Below are 18,962 nucleotides of genomic sequence, written 5' to 3' on the forward strand. Positions count from 1 at the left end.
TGGCTCACGTGAGTGTGAGGCTAAGGCTCGGCTTAGGCTTAAGCCCTCGAAGGTTGAAGTGGCACGGCTTGAGCCATGGCCTTAGTACCATGAGTTTTGCAGAGGGTGGCCACCATGGTGCTCCGTGGGGGTGGAATCGCTCCATTCATCATTGTGTTGAGCCTTGTAGATTGTAGTGGTCCTAATTCTTGTCGTGGTACGAAAAATCTACAAATGAACAAGAAAACAAAAAACCTTGGATGCGAGAATCTTCTACAAGTGTGTGACTCAACTCTCAATGAATGCACCAATTTGTGGATACAAATTTCAGTCTTCTTTTTCTTGGACAAAATTGCACATACAAAACAAATAACACTTTAGGTCAAGGCCAAGAGCCTCACGCGCCAACAATGAATTGGGGGGCTTTGGGCGAAGAACCTCTGATGCCAAAGTTAGAATTTTGAGAGAAAAGTGTTTGGAGAATTTAGAAAATTTTGCAAGAAAGTTCGAACTGAGTTTTGGAGAAAATGAGATGGTATTTATAAGGGTGTGGCCAACCCTTTTAGGAGATGGGTACCGGCCACTTGGATGGTTTTTTGGGTGAGATTCATGATTTGTTAGCTAATTAATAGATTAATTGGGTAATAAATTAATATAATTAGAAATGAATGATTTGGGGTCTACCTTGTGGAGAAGATTTGATGAGGATAGATGAAATAGGTTTTGAATAAATACCTATTTTGGGCACTTTTGACTTGATTGAGAGATGATTACCCACTGCTTGCGCGTTGAAATCTCGGTGTGCCTCGAGGATAATTTTATATCTTTAACTAAAAAATCCACATGTCACCTCCATATTCTTCTTGTTATTTTTGGCTCCACAATACCTAAAAGATTGACGGTTCAAATCATTGAAATACATTACAAGTAGGCTCCACGAAAACCTATGTAAAATAAAAGTATTTAAGAAAAGTAGTGTCATGGATCCGTCCTTATTTTTAATACAAGGATATTATATTTTAACAGTAGAATATAAATAAGTATTAGACTGCACTACACAATGGTCAGTTACTAATTAAGCATCGAACTTAGTATAATCATAATATATCAGTACTATTTATGTAAGTCGGACTTGAAAACATTAAGTATAAGTAAAAGAAAAATACCACTGTATTGTATAACTAATTAATTCAGGCATTTATACTCATAAATATTTTACTTTTGTTAACAAACATTGTCGTAAGTTTATATAGCTATTTAAAAATGAGAAATTTTAATTCTTTGTTAAATTATAATTAAAGGTGAACTCAAATCAAAGCACTTTAGTTTCAAAGATTTTTTGCTGACCAAAACAATTTTATTCCCCTCATTACATCAGACTTCGAATCCCCAATCATAATCAAGGGTAGCATTGTAAACCAACTCACCTATTATTGCATGTTGTGGAGCCGGATTTTGACGTGACCAAATCTACTCGGCAATAAAACAAGACCGCGACGGCGCTGAACTGCAATCCCCTGCCGACGGTTTCTGTGTTTCTCCCATAAACCCACGCTTCTACCACAAGAAAGCCCCAAACCGGCAAGAAAAGGCACATCCGAAAAGCGCGCGCATTTCAAAAGCATACTAAACGCTAGCAGAGGAACAAAACCTGCGCGGGAATCACGTGGCCGCACTACCACATTTACCCGCCATCCACCACGTTATTTACCGAACTGACACCGACGCATTTGGCGGTAAAGCAACGAGTTGACAAGAATACCCTTAATCAAAAAACCAAATCCCCGGAACTCTCATCCTCTACGACATAAATCTCTACGAAGTCAACAAGTCAACGGCTCCACAATTCAAAGTTCCGAAACTACCCTTCTACATTCGCCCTTTATCCTCCCCACGACTGAACCTATCTGTCTCTTGCTGGCCGGGCCTTCGCCTGTGTGTGGCTTCAGTTTCTCAGTTCCAACGTATAAAAATCCATTTTTCGAAAATTAATTTTCAGGTTTTCTCGATTTCTCGGGTTTTCGATTCGGATCCAAAATCCTGAGTTCTATGAGTTGAGTGATCCGATCCGGGGAACTCGGGCATGGAGCGGGTCATCGGCGGAAAGTACAAGCTCGGCCGCAAGATCGGCAGCGGATCGTTCGGCGAAATCTTCCTAGGTGAGTGCTGTGGTTTGAATCTGAGTCGTTGATCGTAGTAACAGTGGCTGATCTCTGTAAATTATTTGAATTTCGTCTGCAGCTACTCACACCGATACGTTCGAGATCGTCGCCGTTAAGATTGTAAGCTCCTTATTACCTCTCTCTGTTTGTTTATTCAATTTTCAGTAGAAATTAATTCTTTTTTTTTTAAATTAAATTTATGTTTATGCAATCCAATTGTCAGCAAATTTGAAGTTTTTAACTGCTTAATTAGTGAAGACGCATGTTTTTAGTTTAATTACTGGTTAATTTAAGTGATTAAGTTTATTTTAATTTCTGGTAAATGCAGGAGAACGGTAAAACGAAGCATCCGCAGCTGCTTTACGAGGCGAAATTATACAAAATCCTTCAAGGAGGAAGTACGTGGTGTATACGTATTCGAATACGTATACTTTTTCTTGGTACATGTTGGTTTAGTGTTCTGTGAGCATCACTGTTTGATTAATTGAGTGTGTGTGTAAATGTTTAGGCGGTATTCCGAACATAAAATGGTCGGGAATTAACGGCGAGGACAATGTGCTGGTTCTCGATTTGCTGGGACCGAGTCTTGAGGATTTGTTTGTGTATTGTGGGAGAAAGTTTTCACTCAAGACTGTCTTAATGCTAGCCGATCAAATGGTAATACATTGTGACGGATTTTAAGTAGAGCTTACGCAGCGCAGCTCACGCGTTACATTCGTTGGCATATCATTAATCTGCTTTCCCACCTTACTATTTTCAGCTTATTTTCCTTTTGAAAGTTACAATTTTTCGTGATGAAAGTTGTTTTCACTTTTGTAATTTGTGTTCTTCGTATCACTGAATGATACGATGTTTATGTGTGCTCGTATCAATTGACAATTATTTCTTTCTTTTGATTCTTTTAATTCAAGATTACGAGGATAGAGTTTGCGCACTCGAAAGGTTTTCTACACAGAGACATAAAACCTGATAATTTCCTCATGGGTCTTGGTCGAAAAGCAAATCAGGTGATGCATCTTCTCTGTCTGTTTTTTTTTTTTTTTTTTTTTTTTTTTCATTTAAGATGTATTTCAAGTTTATATTGTCATCAATCTCTTCTTTTCATTTATCTTATTAGGTTTACATAATTGATTTTGGTCTTGCAAAAAGATATCGAGATGCGACAACAAATCGTCACATCCCATACAGGTATTTCCAGTTTCGTATCAAGACAATCTCTCATTTTCTTCTCTGTGTGCTGAAACGCTCGAGGAACAATTGAAATATGAAATGCAACCTTATTAGTTTTGTATTGGTTTATATTCCTATTGTTAACACTTGCCTCATACAGGGAGAATAAGAACTTAACAGGAACTGCACGTTATGCAAGCTGCAATACTCATCTTGGAATTGGTAAGCTACTCGGTGTTAAAACCTTGTAATCTGTTGGCATAAATACTCATTAACCTTATTTATTGTTTTGTTCTTAGAGCAAAGTCGGCGGGATGATTTGGAGTCTCTTGGATATGTTCTTCTGTATTTTCTCAGAGGAAGGTACATAGTCTGTTTCCACCCATTTTTTACTTTTAATATGTAGAAAGGAATTGAAAAACTTATACAGTAGGAAAGGACCCGATAATATATTGTTCATGCCATCTTATGTTTCTTCCGCCTTGTCCCCTGACGATTTTCTTTTTCCTGCTTATAGCCTTCCGTGGCAGGGTTTAAAAGCTGACACAAAAAAGCAGAAATATGACAAAATTTGTGAGAAGAAGTTATCAACCCCTATTGAGGTGTGTGTCAAGTACTATGTGCACTTTGAAATTTGTATCTGGTGTCAACTGGTCTGACTGCTGTCTTCTAAAGGTTCTATGCAAATCTCACCCGGTGGAGTTCGCGTCGTATTTCCATTACTGCCATTCACTGACATTTGATCAGCGACCTGATTACGGATTCTTGAAACGCCTATTCCGTGATTTGTTTTCTCGTGAAGGTAGTGGTGTTCAAACTTTCTTGTGCTTTCATCTGTTCTAAATAAGTTCTTCACATTGCATAGGCCCTCTTAGCTTGAAGTCAATGTGCTTACATATGTTTGATCTCCCATTTACCTAAAATTCCCATATGATAAAGTATGTTATGTATGAACTATGTATGTCATATGCTTCTCTGAGCATTTTAGAGCTTTATTTTGACGTGGATTCAATAATCTGGATGTTTGTCTCCAAATGGCAGGATATGAATTTGATTACGTATTTGATTGGACCATCATAAAGTACCAGCAGTCACAAAAGACTGGTTCTGTAAGTGCAATTGCTGTTCAGTCTTTTCAAATTTTTTTAGTTGTATGACTCTTTGAACATTGGGTTACTGCTGCGCTTCTAATTTGAAACTCCACATGTTCAGCCGGTTCCTGGAGGAAGCAACAGTCATGCAATGCCAGTGCGTGTAGATAGTCATCAAGGTTAGATCTTCCATAAAGACTTTTGCATATCTTAATAACTGACTGCTCGTCACAATATATGGGAGATATGAGGTTAATGTAACTATACAATATCAGTTGGTTATAATAAATTACATTTTCCTTGTTAATTGTCAGTGGCAGGAGGTGCTAGTGCTCCATACCCAGCTGAGGTCACAGATCGAATTAGATCAAGCAATCCCACTGGTTCTGGTGTCCGCATGCAATTTAAGTCTCCAACAACGGGCAGGAATTTAAGTTATGGCAATCCTCTTGAAAAGAACGTAAGTCATATTACTGTCAAATAAAAACTGAGATAAAATGGAATTTATCATTACTCCGTTACATTGTTCAAAATTCAGTTCCGATATATAACTCATGGATAAAAATTTCCCTTTTTAGATTGCGAATGAAGCATACCCTCCTCCGTCTACTTCATTTTCCGGCGCCTCAAGAAGGGACCCCACAAAACCTCGTATGCCCGCTGAAGCTACAAACACTGGCCATAGACATGGCAACAAAGTAGGTCCTTCGAGTAGCTGGATTCAATCACTCCAGCGCATCTCTTCAGCCAAGTGACCTTTATGGTAATTCAATTGGTTCGTACTTGAGTCATCATTTGGTTGGCGGCTTTTGTAATTGCAGCTAATGCTCGCGTCTATCGTCTTAAGCATTATTGTTGACCGGGTGCTCTCCGTTGTGTTTTAGCAACAGGTTTGTTCTGTAAGATTCTAGCACATCTTCGAAGCTGCTGATGTACGGCGATTAAATTGTCAAATATGCAATGTATCTATGCAGGAAGATCTTGGGGACGCATCTCCGGAAACATTGAGTTAGTTCCTTGGTTTGTGCAAGTGTTTTTCCATATGGTGACTAAAAATGTGTTGGTTACAAGATACAAAAAACCCAAAGCTTGGATTCTATGTTGTACATAGTTCTCACTTGCAAGTGTGAGATTCAAACTTAAGACATCTCACTTACAAGTGAAAAGAAATATGATATGATCGTCGTACTTAATCTTCAACGTGACTGCTTAAGTACATAATAACTAAGCTATTAAATATTCATAAGAGGGAAAATGAATTGTTTGATCCTCAGTCTCTAACTCTCTTTAGGTGCTCAAAACTTATTGAGGGCTGACTTCTTAAGATCAATTAGGTGGGGCAAAATCAATCTCCCATGTTCACTAAGAAATCGTACACGTTAACAAGATTTTTAGTTTAGGGATACTGTGGAGCAAAAAATAATCGAGAGGCAACACGTGGGTTTTGGATAAAAGAGGAAAAAAATACCGGTATACCGGGATTCTTACGCGCGAGCAGTGGGCAATCATCTCTCAACCAAGTCAAAGATGTCCAAAATAGATAACAAATTCAAAATTATTTCATCCATCCTCATCCTATATTCTCCACAATGTAATTATTCCATAACTTTCAAAACATTCCTTTTAAATTATGTTAATTAGCTAATTAATGGATTTATTACCTAATTAATCCATTAATTGCCAATTAAATCACCAATTGCATCCTAAAAATACACAAGAAGCCAGTCGCATTGTTGCGCTTTTCAGCAAGCAACATTATAGTGATCAGATTCAACAATTTGGTCAACTTCCAATCGTCTCTATACTACAACGGCAAAATCATGAAGAGACGAGAAAATATTCCCTAATTAAAATTCAATCGGATTTTATAAACTTCTAGAATTATACCATTCATGGACCAAGAGTACAAAATATTCTTCAAAATTGTACCACTCAATCGGATTCTACAAACTTCTAGAATTGTCCATTCAATCGGATTCTACAAAATATTCTTCAAAATTGGTGAGCACTTACACATTATAATGTATGTACAAAATACTAGGAGCAGATACAAAATTGGGACAGGACATGTTCCATCTATTTGGTCGTATGAATCTTACATTAACCCAAACAAAAACTTGTGCAGCACATGCACACAAAAACCCCAGTCAAAATTGGTACATAAACTACGGCTTTTCAGACGAAACAAACAATCCTGCTCCCGGAACTGCATTACTCATTTGTGGAACACTAAAATTGGTCTGTTGAATCCGGTTTTGCTGCCCGACACGCTTGAAGTGATGTCCTCCACTTTTCTGAATCCTATCTGTAATCATGTTAGATATCAGATATTTCCAGATCTCAACCGATAGCCAGCAAAACTGTCATCTGAAGTCGAACTTTAAGAAGATTAAGCATACCTTATCCAGAAGTAAGTCTTGAAAATCTTTCGGATAGAACATAAGATTTCTATAATTTTCTCTAGTTGTCTGCGGAATGGAACAAATAATTCTTTAGACCCAATTCCAGTTTAAGCAATGAAACTTAAGTCAGAAACATAACCAATGTAGAAAAGTCTCTGACTCGTAATTGATTTAGTAGTGCCTAACTAGGTACAATCTCAGAAATGTTGAACAGAAAAACGATCACCTCAGAAACTCTATAATTCTTTTCGTAAGACTTCCAAGGTTGAGGTTCCAACACAAAAATTCCACCCTGCTCACAAGAAGAAAAATTCGTCATACTTTTCCCCAAGATATCGAAAGTTATAAATCAAGATTATTTTGAACTAAAATTCCATACTTAGTTGACAGTAGGCGAGAAAAGAACAATGAAATGAAATGAGGATGGAATAGCAATGGTTATAAGAATTACCGGGCGAAGTAGACTCCAAACCCTTGTAAATAATGTAATCAATCCATCGTCACCCCAATTCAAATGAATCCATTTTGACACGCTCAAACTGTATTAGAGGAGAAAAACAAATTTAACAACAAGGCAACACAATAAGTAATGTGACGCTTGTACTTGTAAATGAGAGGATGTAACTGCATATAAAAAAGCACGCATCAAGATGCAATTTCTGCATAAAATAAACATATAGAAACCTAATGCTAATGTGAGCTATCAGATATGGGAATCACATTCACTAGAGCTCAATGTTACAGGCATAAACAAAAAAACCAGGGTAACTATAATGGCTTTTTCTAGATATTTGTTGGGCCAGTGCGGATTCCACTGGTTGTCTCATGATAGGTACTTGTCCTTAGAGTACTACTCTTTGATGGCCTATGGATAGACATACCCAGTTTCGACTTCTTTGATGATCTACGTTATATTTGGTAAACCTGTTTACCCAAAAGTTTTAGTCACAAATTTTGATGAGCAGTTTTAGTCATATTAATGAGCATAACCATAAATTTTATTTTCTTATGTATATAGTTTATGGCCTACACATATCATAGCAAGTTTGCATTTATTACTGATATCCTTAATAGGACTGAAATCATAATATATTAGAATAAATGAGAAAAAGATGCGGCGAAGCTCACCATATAATGGTATCATAATGATTCTTGTGAGGATCCCGACTGTTAACAAAATCTTCTTTTCGGAAAGATACTGTGTCAAGCAGATCTTTCTCCTCAGAAGAGCCACTTGCACCCTCCAATTTAGAAGCCTTTCCGAGTGTCTTTCTAGCATTCTCCATTCTCAAAAATTTTCTGGCGTGCCAGTATGCATCCTGAATTCGATCTGAAAGAAAACAAAATTGCATTAATTAACTACAAAGAAAGTTGCAGAATTGACTAGGGTATGGGCTAATTAGATAAAAACTAGTGTTAAATCTGTCTGATCACACACAAAGCAGGACGCCAAACTGCATCCCAACCCAGTGAAGTTTTCATTCTTTTTTAAATGGGTATCTTATGAGGTCTTTACAAACTATGAGGTCAAACTATGCCAGATGTCATGTCACATATAAAGACGCATCATTGAACCATGTCCTTGAAGTTCAAGATCAAGGTGGCAGGCACCCACAATACACGCTACTGCATAGTCGAACACAAATTTAGCATCAAGGGAATATTGCACTAGTAAACTAAGAAGAGCTTGTAGAGATATGTATAATGAATAGAATACATTTACAAATTCGTGGATGTTCATGCACATGTGTGTGTGTGTGTGTGGTGCATGCAGGCATGTGTGAGAGTGTGATGGTTTGCATTCAGATACTAACAGAATTATGCATCCTAGATCCCATGCAAACAAGAGCTTATGAAACATAATAGATTTGACATAAAATGCTGACTACATTTAGAGAACAACAACAACAACAACAAAGCCTTTTCCCACTAAGTGGGGTCGGCTATATGAATCCTAGAACGCCATTGCGCTCGGTTTTGTGTCATGTCCTCCGTTAGATCCAAGTACTCTAAGTCTTTTCTTAGAGTCTCTTCCAAAGTTGTCCTAGGTCTTCCTCTACCCCTTCGGCCCTGAACCTCTGTCCCGTAGTCACATCTTCGAACCGGAGCGTCAGTCGGCCTTCTTTGCACATGTTCAAAATCACCGGAGCCGATTTTCTCTCATATTTCCTACAATTTCGGCTACTCCTACTTTACCTCGGATATCCTCATTCCCAATCTTATCCTTTCTCGTGTGCCCACACATCCCACGAAGCATCCTCATCTCCGCTACACCCATTTTGTGTACGTGTTGATGCTTCACCACCCAACATTCTGTGCCATACAACATCGCTAGCCTTATTGCCGTCCTATAAAATTTTCCCTTGAGCTTCAGTGGCCTACGACGGTCACACAACACGCCGGATGCACTCTTTCCATCCAGCTCGTATTCTATGGTTGAGATCTCCATCTAATTCTCCGTTCTCTTGCAAGATAGATCCTAGGTAGCGAAAACGATCGCTTTTTGTGATCTTCGCTAGATTGCTCCGGTCATTAGTGTGGATAAGTATATAAATGGATAGAGATAGGAAAGCAAACACAAGATGTACGTGGTTCACCCAGATTGGCTACGTCCACGGAATAGAAGAGTTCTCATTAATTGTGAAGGGTTTACACAAGTACATAGGTTCAAGCTCTCATTTAGTGAGTACAAGTGAATGATTTAGTACAAATGACATTAGGAAATATTGTGGGAGAATGATCTCGTAATCACGAAACTTCTAAGTATCGGAGTGTGGTGTCGTCTTGACTTGCCTTATCTGTCTCATAGGTAGATGTGGCATCTTCTCTGGAAGTACTATTCCTCCATCCAGGGGTGGTATCTTTAACTGGTGGAGATGCACAAGGTAATGTATCAATTTCACTTGAAGCTTACTTGTAGTTTCAGGCTTGGTCAAGCGCGATACAAACCATGTAGTAGGAGTCCCCCAAGTCGCCGAGCTAGGGGGTCTGCTGAAAGAGGTGACAGACAAGGTAAGCAATCAGAGCTCCGACTGATTGTTCACCTTCTCCCCATCTTGCAGCAGCATGAAGGATAAAGAGAAGAAAAATGAGAAGAGATGATATGAGATACTTTTGCTTTTGAAGAAGTAACTTTCCACAGGCTTATTCTTGAACTGAGCTGGAGGGTTTTCTGGTTTCCTCCAGAGTATAAGGCCGACTGAAGAATTTGAGGGTCAAAACAAGTCCATCAAATCTAGAGTACGTTCCACCCTGCTGATATGGGATACTTTTGCTTTTGACAGAGTAATGAATGTATCGGCACGTGTGCTGTTACGCTTGTCTCCACATGCTTCCTTGTATCCTTGTATCCTTCGCACTTGCCCTATCTGTTCCTCAAGCAGATGCGGAATCTTCCCTGGAAACATAAGATGTTGAAGATGAGTACTCGAGAGCAATGCCAGGTAAGTAATCAGGTAAGGGGTTCCAGGCAGTCAGTTCCTGGCTGGAAGCTTGATTCCAAGTGCTGACTGATTGCTCTCTTTCTCCTTGTCTTGCAGGTAAAAACAAGGCCAAAAGAAAAGACAGGGAAAAAGCATGATATGGGATACTCTTGCTTTTAACCCTGATGATATGAGATATTCTTGCTCTAGTATAGCTTGTTTGCAGAGGTATTATCGGGGGGAAAGAAAGCTGAATATTTCGAAAGGCTTCGTTGGGAGTGCCCTCTCAGATATGATGAAGGGTTGAGCATTTTTGCAGGTCTGCCTGTCCGTTGGGGATGGAGGTCGACATATATAGGAGTCTCCCTAACAACAAGTAGTAATGCTATTCCTTTACCCTGCTTGGTCATAGCACGGTAGTGGGAGCTGCCTGTTTCACATGTTTTAACTCTGTCAGAGCACTTTGAAAAAGTGGTCTGTGGTATCTGGCTCTCGAGATTCGGAGAACGATGCCTCTTCGATTTTTGAGAAAGCAATCATGATGGGGGTATGACTCTCGAGATTCGGAGAGCAGTGTCTCTTCGATTTTTGAGGAAGTAATCATGTTGGGAGTCTGGCTCTCGAGATTCGGAGGACGGTGCCTCTTCGATTTTGGAGCAAGCAATCTTGTTGGGAGTGTTGTCTCGAATGTGAGTAAAGGTTGGGCATGTTTGCTAGTCTACCTTGCCACGAAGCACAAAGGTTGACACACAGGGACTTTCCAATTATCCAGCAATGGTACTGTTCCTTTACCCTCTCTTCGATTTTGAGAAAGTAGTCATGTTGGGAGTCTGGCTCTCGAGATTCGGAGGACGGTGCCTCTTCGATTTTGGAGCAAGCAATCTTATTGGGAGTGTTTTCTCGAATGTGAGTAAAGGTTGGGCATGTTTGCTAGTCTACCTTGCCACGAAGCACAGAGGTTGACACACAGGGACTTTCCAATTATCCAGCAGTGGTACTGTTCCTTTACAGTTGTGGGTAATAATATGGTAGCTAGACCTTCAAAATTTATGTGTCTAAACTTTTGTTAGTGCTGTTTCTTTGCTATTCTTTTACCTTTCTTGGTCAGAGCGATGTAGTGGGAGCTGCAAGCTTCACGTGCTCAACTTTGGCAGAGAACTTTGGCAAAGTTATTTGTGGTACCCATGAGCTATTGTTGCGTGTGGGAAGTGGGTGATTGAACAGTAAGATTCATGTGCTTTCTACTTCACCAGAAGTCTTCGACAGAATGCCCATAATTTCTGCAAAGCTGAGTGTGCGTGTGACAGGTGCTGACAAGGCTAGAAAAGTAGGTGCCTCTTCGATTTCTGAGATCGGCCCTCGTGGTCTCTGAGCAGCCCAGCTTTTGAGAAAGCGAGCGCCTCTTCGATTGATTCGGAGAACGATGCCTCATCGATTTTTGAGAAAGCAATCATGCTGGGGGTCTGGCTCTCGAGATTCGGGGAGCAGTGTCTCTTCGATTTTTGAGAAAGTAATCATGTTGGGAGTCTGGCTCTCGAGATTCGGAAGGCGGTGCCTCTTCGATTTTGGAGCAAGCAATCTTGTTGGGAGTGTTTTCTCGAATGTGAGTAAAGGTTGGGCATGTTTGCTAGTCTACCTTGCCACGAAGCACAGAGGTTGACACACAGGGACTTTCCAATTATCCAGCAATGGTACTGTTCCTTTACCCTCTCTTCGATTTTTAAGAAAGTAGTCATGTTGGGAGTCTGGCTCTCGAGATTCGGAGGACGGTGCCTCTTCGATTTTGGAGCAAGCAATCTTATTGGGAGTGTTTTCTCGAATGTGAGTAAAGGTTGGGCATGTTTGCTAGTCTACCTTGCCACGAAGCACAGAGGTTGACACACAGGGACTTTCCAATTATCCAGCAGTGGTACTGTTCCTTTACCCTTGTGGGTAATAATATGGTAGCTAGACCGTCAAAATTTATGGGTCTAAACTTTGTTAGTGCTGTTTCTTTGCTATTCTTTTACCCTTCTTGGTCAGAGCGATGTAGTGGGAGCTGCAAGCTTCACGTGCTCAACTTTGGCAGAGAACTTTGGCAAAGTTATTTGTGGTACCCATGAGCTATTGTTGCGTATGGGAAGTGGGTGATTGAACAGTAAGATTCATGTGTTTTCTACTTCCCCAGAAGTCTTTGACAGAATGCCCATAATTTCCGCAAAACTGAGTGTGCGTGTGACAGGTGCTGACAAGGCTGGAAAAGGCTGGAAAAGTAGGTGCCTCTTCGATTTCTAAGATCGGCCCTCGTGGTCTCTGGGGAGCCCAGCTTTTGAGAAAGCGAGCGCCTCTTCGATTTTTGAGATCGGCCTTCGTGGTATTTGAGCAGCCCAACTTTTGAGAAAGCAAACGCCTCTTCGATTTCTGAGATCAACCCTCGTGATCTCTAAGCAGCCCAGCTTTTGAGAAAGCAAACGCCTCTTCGATTTCTGAGCAGGCGCCTCTTCGATTTCTGAAGCTTCGTCGAGTGCAGATTTTTATAGGGGCTGGCATTAAGTTCCAAAGCACACTTGAATCTCCACCAGTAGAAGCTTCATTCTTGCACTTCTAAGATCTTGATTTGTCCGACCTCTTCTCTCTTCAACACCTTTGAAAATGTCTGGCCCCTCCGACCGTCGTTTTGACTTGAACCTTGTTGAAGAGGCAGCCCCGCCTTCTCCAGACAACATATGGCGCCCATCCTTCGTCTCCCCTACTGGTCCTCTTACCGTTGGGGATTCCGTGATGAAGAATGATATGACCGCTGCGGTGGTGGCCAGGAACCTTCTCACTCCCAAAGATAACAGACTACTTTCCAAACGGTCTGATGAGTTAGCTGTTAAGGATTCGCTGGCTCTCAGTGTTCAGTGTGCAGGTTCTGTGTCTAATATGGCACAACGCCTATTTGCTCGAACCCGCCAAGTTGAATCATTGGCGGCTGAAGTGATGAGTCTCAAACAGGAGATTAGAGGGCTCAAGCATGAGAATAAACAGTTGCACCGGCTCGCACATGATTATGCTACAAACATGAAGAGGAAGCTTGACCAGATGAAGGAAACTGATGGTCAGGTTTTACTTGATCATCAGAGATTTGTGGGTTTGTTCCAAAGGCATTTATTGCCTTCGTCTTCTGGGGCTGTACCGCGTAATGAAGCTCCAAATGATCAACCTCTGATGCCTCCTCCTTCTAGGGTTCTGTCCAGTACTGAGGCTCCAAATGATCCCCCTCCGGTGCCTTCTCTTTCTGGGGCTCTACCGACTGCTGAGACTTCTCCTAAGCAACCTTTGTGAAGGCTCCCTCTTGTGTGCTTATTTTGACTCATGTATATGTACATATTTGTAGCTTATTGGGGATATCAATAAATAAGCTTTCCTTCATTTCAACGTATTGTGTTAAATACACCAAAGCCTTCTTCGCTAAGTTCTTTGAATTTTCCTTTGTTAAAGCTTGTATGTTGAAGCTTTCTGAGTGGAGCATGTAGGTTGGGGTAGTGTTCCCTTAATTTCCCGAGTGAGGAAAACTTCTCGGTTGGAGACTTGGAAAATCCAAGTCACTGAGTGGGATCGGCTATATGAATCTTAGAACGCCATTGTGCTCGATCCTGTGTCATGTCCTTCGTTAGATCCAAGTACTCTAAGTCTTTTCTTAGAGTCTCTTCCAAAGTTTTCCTAGGTCTTCCTCTACCCCTTCGGCCCTGAACCTCTGTCCCATAGTCGCATCTTCTAATCGGAACGTCAGTAGGCCTTCTTTGCACATGTCCAAACCACCGTAACCGATTTTCTCTCATCTTTCCTTCAATTTCGGCTACTCCTACTTTACCCCGGATATCCTCATTCCTAATCTTATCCTTTCTCGTGTGCCCACACATCCAACGAAGCATCCTCATCTCCGCTACACCCATTTTGTGTACGTGTTGATGTTTCACCGCCCAACATTCTGTGCCATACAGCATCGCCGGCCTTATTGCCGTCCTATAAAATTTTCCCTTGAGCTTCAGTGGCATACGGCGGTCACACAACACACCGGATGCACTCTTCCACTTCATCCATCCAGCTTGTATTCTATGGTTGAGATCTCCATCTAATTCTCCGTTCTTTTGCAAGATAGATCCTAGGTAACGAAAACGGTCGCTCTTTGGTATTTCTTGATCTCCGATCCTCACCCCTAACTCGTTTTGGCCTCCATTTGCACTGAACTTGCACTCCATATATTCTGTCTTTGATCGGCTTAGGCGAAGACCTTTAGATTCCAACACTTCTCTCCAAAGGTTAAGCTTTGCATTTACCCCTTCCTGAGTTTCATCTATCAACACTATATCGTCTGCGAAAAGCATACACCAAGGAATATCATCTTGAATATGTCGTGTTAACTCATCCATTACCAACGCAAAAAGGTAAGGACTTAAGGATGAGCCTTGATGTAATCCTACAGTTATGGGAAAGCTTTCGGTTTGTCCTTCATGGGTTCTTACGGCAGTCTTTGCTCCTTCATACATATCCTTTATAGCTTGGATATATGCTACTCGTACTCCTTTCTTCTCTAAAATCCTCCAAAGAATGTCTCTTGGGACCCTATCATACGCTTTTTCCAAATCTATAAAGACCATGTGTAAATCCTTTTTCCCATCTCTATATCTTTCCATCAATCTTCGTAAGAGATAGATTGCCTCCATGGTTGAGCGCCCTGGCATGAACCCGAATTGGTTGTCCGAAACCCGTGTCTCTTGCCTCAATCTATGCTCAATGACTCTCTCCCAGAGCTTCATTGTATGACTCATTAGCTTAATACCCCTATAGTTCATGCAATTTTGTACGTCGCCCTTATTCTTGTAGATAGGCACCAAAGTGCTCATTCGCCACTCATTTGGCATCTTCTTCGTTTTCAAAATCCTATTGAAAAGGTCAGTGAGCCATGTTATACCTGTCTCTCCCAAAAGTTTCCACACTTCGATTGGTATATCGTCTGGGCCTATTGCTTTTTTATGCTTCATCTTCTTCAAAGCTACAACCACTTCTTCCTTCCGGATTCGACGATAAAAAGAGTAGTTTCTACACTCTTCTGAGTTACTCAACTCCCCTAAAGAAGCACTCACTTCATGTCCTTCATTGAAAAGATTATGAAAATAACCTCTCCATCTGTCTTTAACCGCGTTCTCTGTAGCAAGAACCTTTCCATCCTCATCCTTGATGCACCTCACTTGGTTTAGGTCCCTTGTCTTCTTTTCCCTTGCTCTAGATAGTTTATAGATATCCAACTCTCCTTCTTTGGTATCTAGTCGTTTATACATATCGTCGTAAGCCGCTAACTTAGCTTCTCTGACAGCTTTCTTCGCCTCTTGCTTCGCTTTTCTATACCTTTCACCATTTTCATCAGTCCTCTCCTTGTATAAGGCTTTACAACATTCCTTCTTAGCCTTCACCTTTGTTTGTACCTCCTCATTCCACCACCAAGATTCCTTTTGGTGTGGGGCAAAGCCCTTGGACTCTCCTAATACCTCTTTTGCTACTTTTCGGATACAACTAGCCATGGAATCCCACATTTGGCTAGCTTCCCCCTCTCTATCCCACACACATTGGGTGATTACCTTCTCTTTGAAAATGGCTTGTTTTTCTTCTTTTAGATTCCACCATCTAGTCCTTGGGCACTTCCAAGTCTTGTTCTTTTGTCTTACTCTTTTGATATGTACATCCATCACCAACAAGCGATGTTGATTAGCCACGCTCTCTCCTGGTATAACTTTGCAATCCTTACAAGTTATACGATCCCCTTTCCTCATTAGAAGAAAATCTATTTGTGTTTTTGACGACCCACTCTTGTAGGTGATCACATGTTCTTCTCTCTTCTTAAAGAAGGTGTTGGCTAAGAAGAGATCATATGCCATTGCAAAATCCAAGATAGCTTCCCCATCCTCGTTTCTCTCCCCAAAACCATGGCCACCATGAAAACCTCCATAGTTGCCTGTCTCCCTGCCCACGTGTCCATTTAAATCTCCTCCTATAAATAACTTCTCCGTCTGAGCAATTCCTTGCACCAAGTCTCCAAGATCTTCCCAAAATTTCTCCTTCGAACTCGTATCCAACCCTACTTGAGGTGCGTACGCACTAATCACATTGATAAGTTCTTGTCCTATTACAATCTTGATTGCCATGATTCTATCTCCTACCCTCTTGACATCTACAACATCTTGTACCAAGGTCTTGTCCACGATGATGCCAACACCGTTTCTCGTTCTATTTGTGCCCGAATACCAAAGTTTAAACCCTGAGTTTTCTAGATCCTTTGCCTTACTACCAACCCACTTAGTTTCTTGTAGGCACATAATATTTATCCTTCTCCTCACCATAACTTCCACTACTTCCATAGATTTTCCCGTTAAGGTTCCTATATTCCACGTTCCTAAACGCATTTTGCTCTCTTGAACTCTACCCTTCTGTCCTAGCTTCTTCACCCTCCCCCGTCTAATAGGATCAAAGTACTTCTTTTGTGTGTCCCGGGTAAAGTTGATAGGAGCATATGCTCCCAAACAACTTTGAGTGGAGTCGTTCGAAAAGAAGTTTCTATGGCCCCCTTGCTCATTTAACACTGCATCCGGGTGCCGATGGAGATACAGCGACCCTTGCTCACTTATCACTGTGCTCAGGCCACACAGCGCGCCACTTACGGGTGACGCCCTAGCTTTAGCGCGATTTTGTTCTGGATTCATTTTCATAAGGATTCGACGTGGTCATGGAGTGCCGGCTGTCGACTACCTGACGCCCTCCCCCTCCTCCTTTATCCGGGCTTGGGACCGGCCATGTAAGACATAGGCGGAGTTGACTACATTTAGAGAACAACGTAAAAAAATTTGAACTTCTTCGAACTTCAGTGAGACGATAAGAATCTGAGATATGATTAGAATCTTACTGGCGTCGATGTCAACACCAAGAATGCTCTGGCAGCAAAACTTTTTGGCTGTAGATAAGCACATAAAGATGACTATGTCACTGCGAGAACAAACACATTCAAGAGCCACATACATAAAGAAAGCATCTCAACCAGCGACTATAAAACACCCTAAACTTGACAAAACCAAGAAATTCACTACATCTTTCCCCGACTCAGACTATCAAGTTCTATCCATATAAGATTTAATAATACCATTTGTTTAGGAAAGATGAATAGAAACAATACAGTATAATCAACAAACTCATAAATAAATTTCAATTACGATTTTAACTGAGAGAAAAGTACCAATTTGAATGGTCATGATTCCAGAATTGCAGCCAATGTCAAGACAATCCTTTCCTTCGAACCATTCCTTCTTGAAAACCTTCAACCTAGCATCTTCCTCCATTTCTTGGCCAATCTAAAACACCATACAAGGCAATGAGATTCCACATTGTTATCAACAGAACGAGTTTCAAGATGTTTAAACAATTACAGACCAATGCAATGCCCAAAATTTTAACTTGTCCGTTAATTTTTTTAAGTTAAACTCTCCCAAAGACTTAAAATTGGGCCACAATGAATCATGGGTGAAGTTTAGCTTACGCTATTTTTCGAAATAAATCCTAACAGTATCCATAAAACCAATCCAACCACTCAAGAGCTTCACAAATGCACTGCGTTCAAAACCCAAGAACACCAATTCCCCAGAAACTTCAAACGAAAAAATACCATAATTTCAATCAAATTTGACAAAACACCTGATTGGGTACCCTTAAACTCAATCAAACACAAACCCCACTTCAATATTTACTTCAAACAACCAAATAAACAAAAAACCGAGAAACTCCCAACCAAAAAAAAAAAAAATCGAATCTTCAGTTGTTTTTTTTCACTTGTTTTAGCTTTCCCTGACAACCAATTAGAGCAATAACAACATTCAAAAGTTAAAATTGTGGGGAATGGAGGAGATTTTAATTACCCGATAGCCGTAGTAACTTTTGTAGTTTCCGTAGGGGAAAATCTCTTTGCGTTTCTTATTACTGATCTGCCCATGTTGCTGTTCGCCTTCCTCTGCGCCCTCCTTCCCTTTCCGTGAGCTGGACATGGCCGAAAACGGAATTTCGTACCAGAAGCTCAATAAAATTGCAGTCTTTCAGAGAGCTTCTTAGGGCCAAGGGAAGAGAGAGCGAATGGAGAGTCTAATTGCTTTTATATGATTGTTTAGGGTTTTATTTGAACACCTTGTTTAATTTTCAATATTTTATTTAGGAAACTGGAAAGTAACGTGAAAGAACCGGAAAATAATAACGGTAATTTAAGAATAATTTTGTTCATTTGAAAGTGAGTGATCTTATATTATAATCTTGTGTATGGTGAATTCGATACCAAATAGGTTGTACATTGTGTGGCTTAGCTAAATTCTCCTTTCTCTTAATGTAAATATATTGATGTACTAGAAGGAGAAAAAAAAAAAACACCAACACTAATTTTGATTTTTACTTTTGGTATTTTCTACTTTTCTTATTTACGTGGTATTTTCTACTTTTCTTATTTATGTGTCATGACAAGTTGGATTGGCGTGAGGCTGATAAAATCAAAATAGGGGTTGTATAAATGTCTTACAAATGACGCGATTGAATTCGTGACAAATATTCTCTCTGAATCTCACTGTCTAGAGCTTAAGGACCAGACAATCCAGACCACTCAAATTATATTTGATGGTTCCTTTGTCCACTCAAATTATATTTGATGGTTCCTATTAATTCATTCCGCTAGACCACCTTACACAAACC

At 40.5% G+C, this 18,962-nt stretch overlaps 2 protein-coding genes across 7 annotated transcripts; one reads left to right on the plus strand and one right to left on the minus strand.

Annotated features, from left to right (window-relative positions):
• Positions 1-1,875: 1,875 nt before the first annotated feature.
• Positions 1,876-5,595, plus strand: LOC126604552 (casein kinase 1-like protein 3). 5 transcript variants are annotated; one of them, XM_050271840.1, is made up of 15 exons: positions 1,876-2,138; positions 2,221-2,261; positions 2,470-2,539; positions 2,650-2,798; positions 3,053-3,148; positions 3,259-3,329; positions 3,472-3,533; positions 3,611-3,674; positions 3,829-3,913; positions 3,987-4,113; positions 4,353-4,420; positions 4,524-4,581; positions 4,717-4,862; positions 4,981-5,177; positions 5,287-5,595. In XM_050271840.1, the coding sequence occupies exons 1-14, from the start codon at positions 2,063-2,065 to the stop codon at positions 5,155-5,157; spliced, it is 1,290 nt and encodes a 429-aa protein (XP_050127797.1). In that variant the 5' UTR covers positions 1,876-2,062; the 3' UTR covers positions 5,158-5,177; positions 5,287-5,595. The 5 variants fall into 5 exon arrangements, with proteins under 5 accessions (XP_050127797.1, XP_050127798.1, XP_050127795.1 ...); XM_050271841.1 differs by having other exon boundaries at positions 5,293-5,595; XM_050271838.1 differs by having other exon boundaries at positions 4,981-5,165.
• A 748-nt stretch (positions 5,596-6,343) lies between these two features.
• Positions 6,344-18,383, minus strand: LOC126605128 (probable RNA methyltransferase At5g51130). 2 transcript variants are annotated; one of them, XM_050272497.1, is made up of 8 exons: positions 18,149-18,383; positions 17,473-17,587; positions 17,146-17,193; positions 7,933-8,134; positions 7,256-7,343; positions 7,031-7,096; positions 6,802-6,870; positions 6,344-6,707 (listed from the first exon to the last, which is right to left on the minus strand). In XM_050272497.1, exons 1-8 carry the CDS (start codon positions 18,272-18,274, stop codon positions 6,618-6,620), a joined length of 804 nt encoding a protein of 267 aa, XP_050128454.1. In that variant the 5' UTR covers positions 18,275-18,383; the 3' UTR covers positions 6,344-6,617. The 2 variants fall into 2 exon arrangements, with proteins under 2 accessions (XP_050128454.1, XP_050128453.1); XM_050272496.1 differs by lacking the exons at positions 6,344-6,707; positions 6,802-6,870; positions 7,031-7,096; ... (1 more) ...; positions 7,933-8,134; positions 17,146-17,193 and adding an exon at positions 12,008-17,022 and having other exon boundaries at positions 18,149-18,180.
• Positions 18,384-18,962: the final 579 nt, after the last annotated feature.

Source organism: Malus sylvestris, chromosome 15 (assembly GCF_916048215.2).
Source record: "Malus sylvestris chromosome 15, drMalSylv7.2, whole genome shotgun sequence".
NCBI classification, from domain to species: domain Eukaryota; kingdom Viridiplantae; phylum Streptophyta; class Magnoliopsida; order Rosales; family Rosaceae; genus Malus; species Malus sylvestris.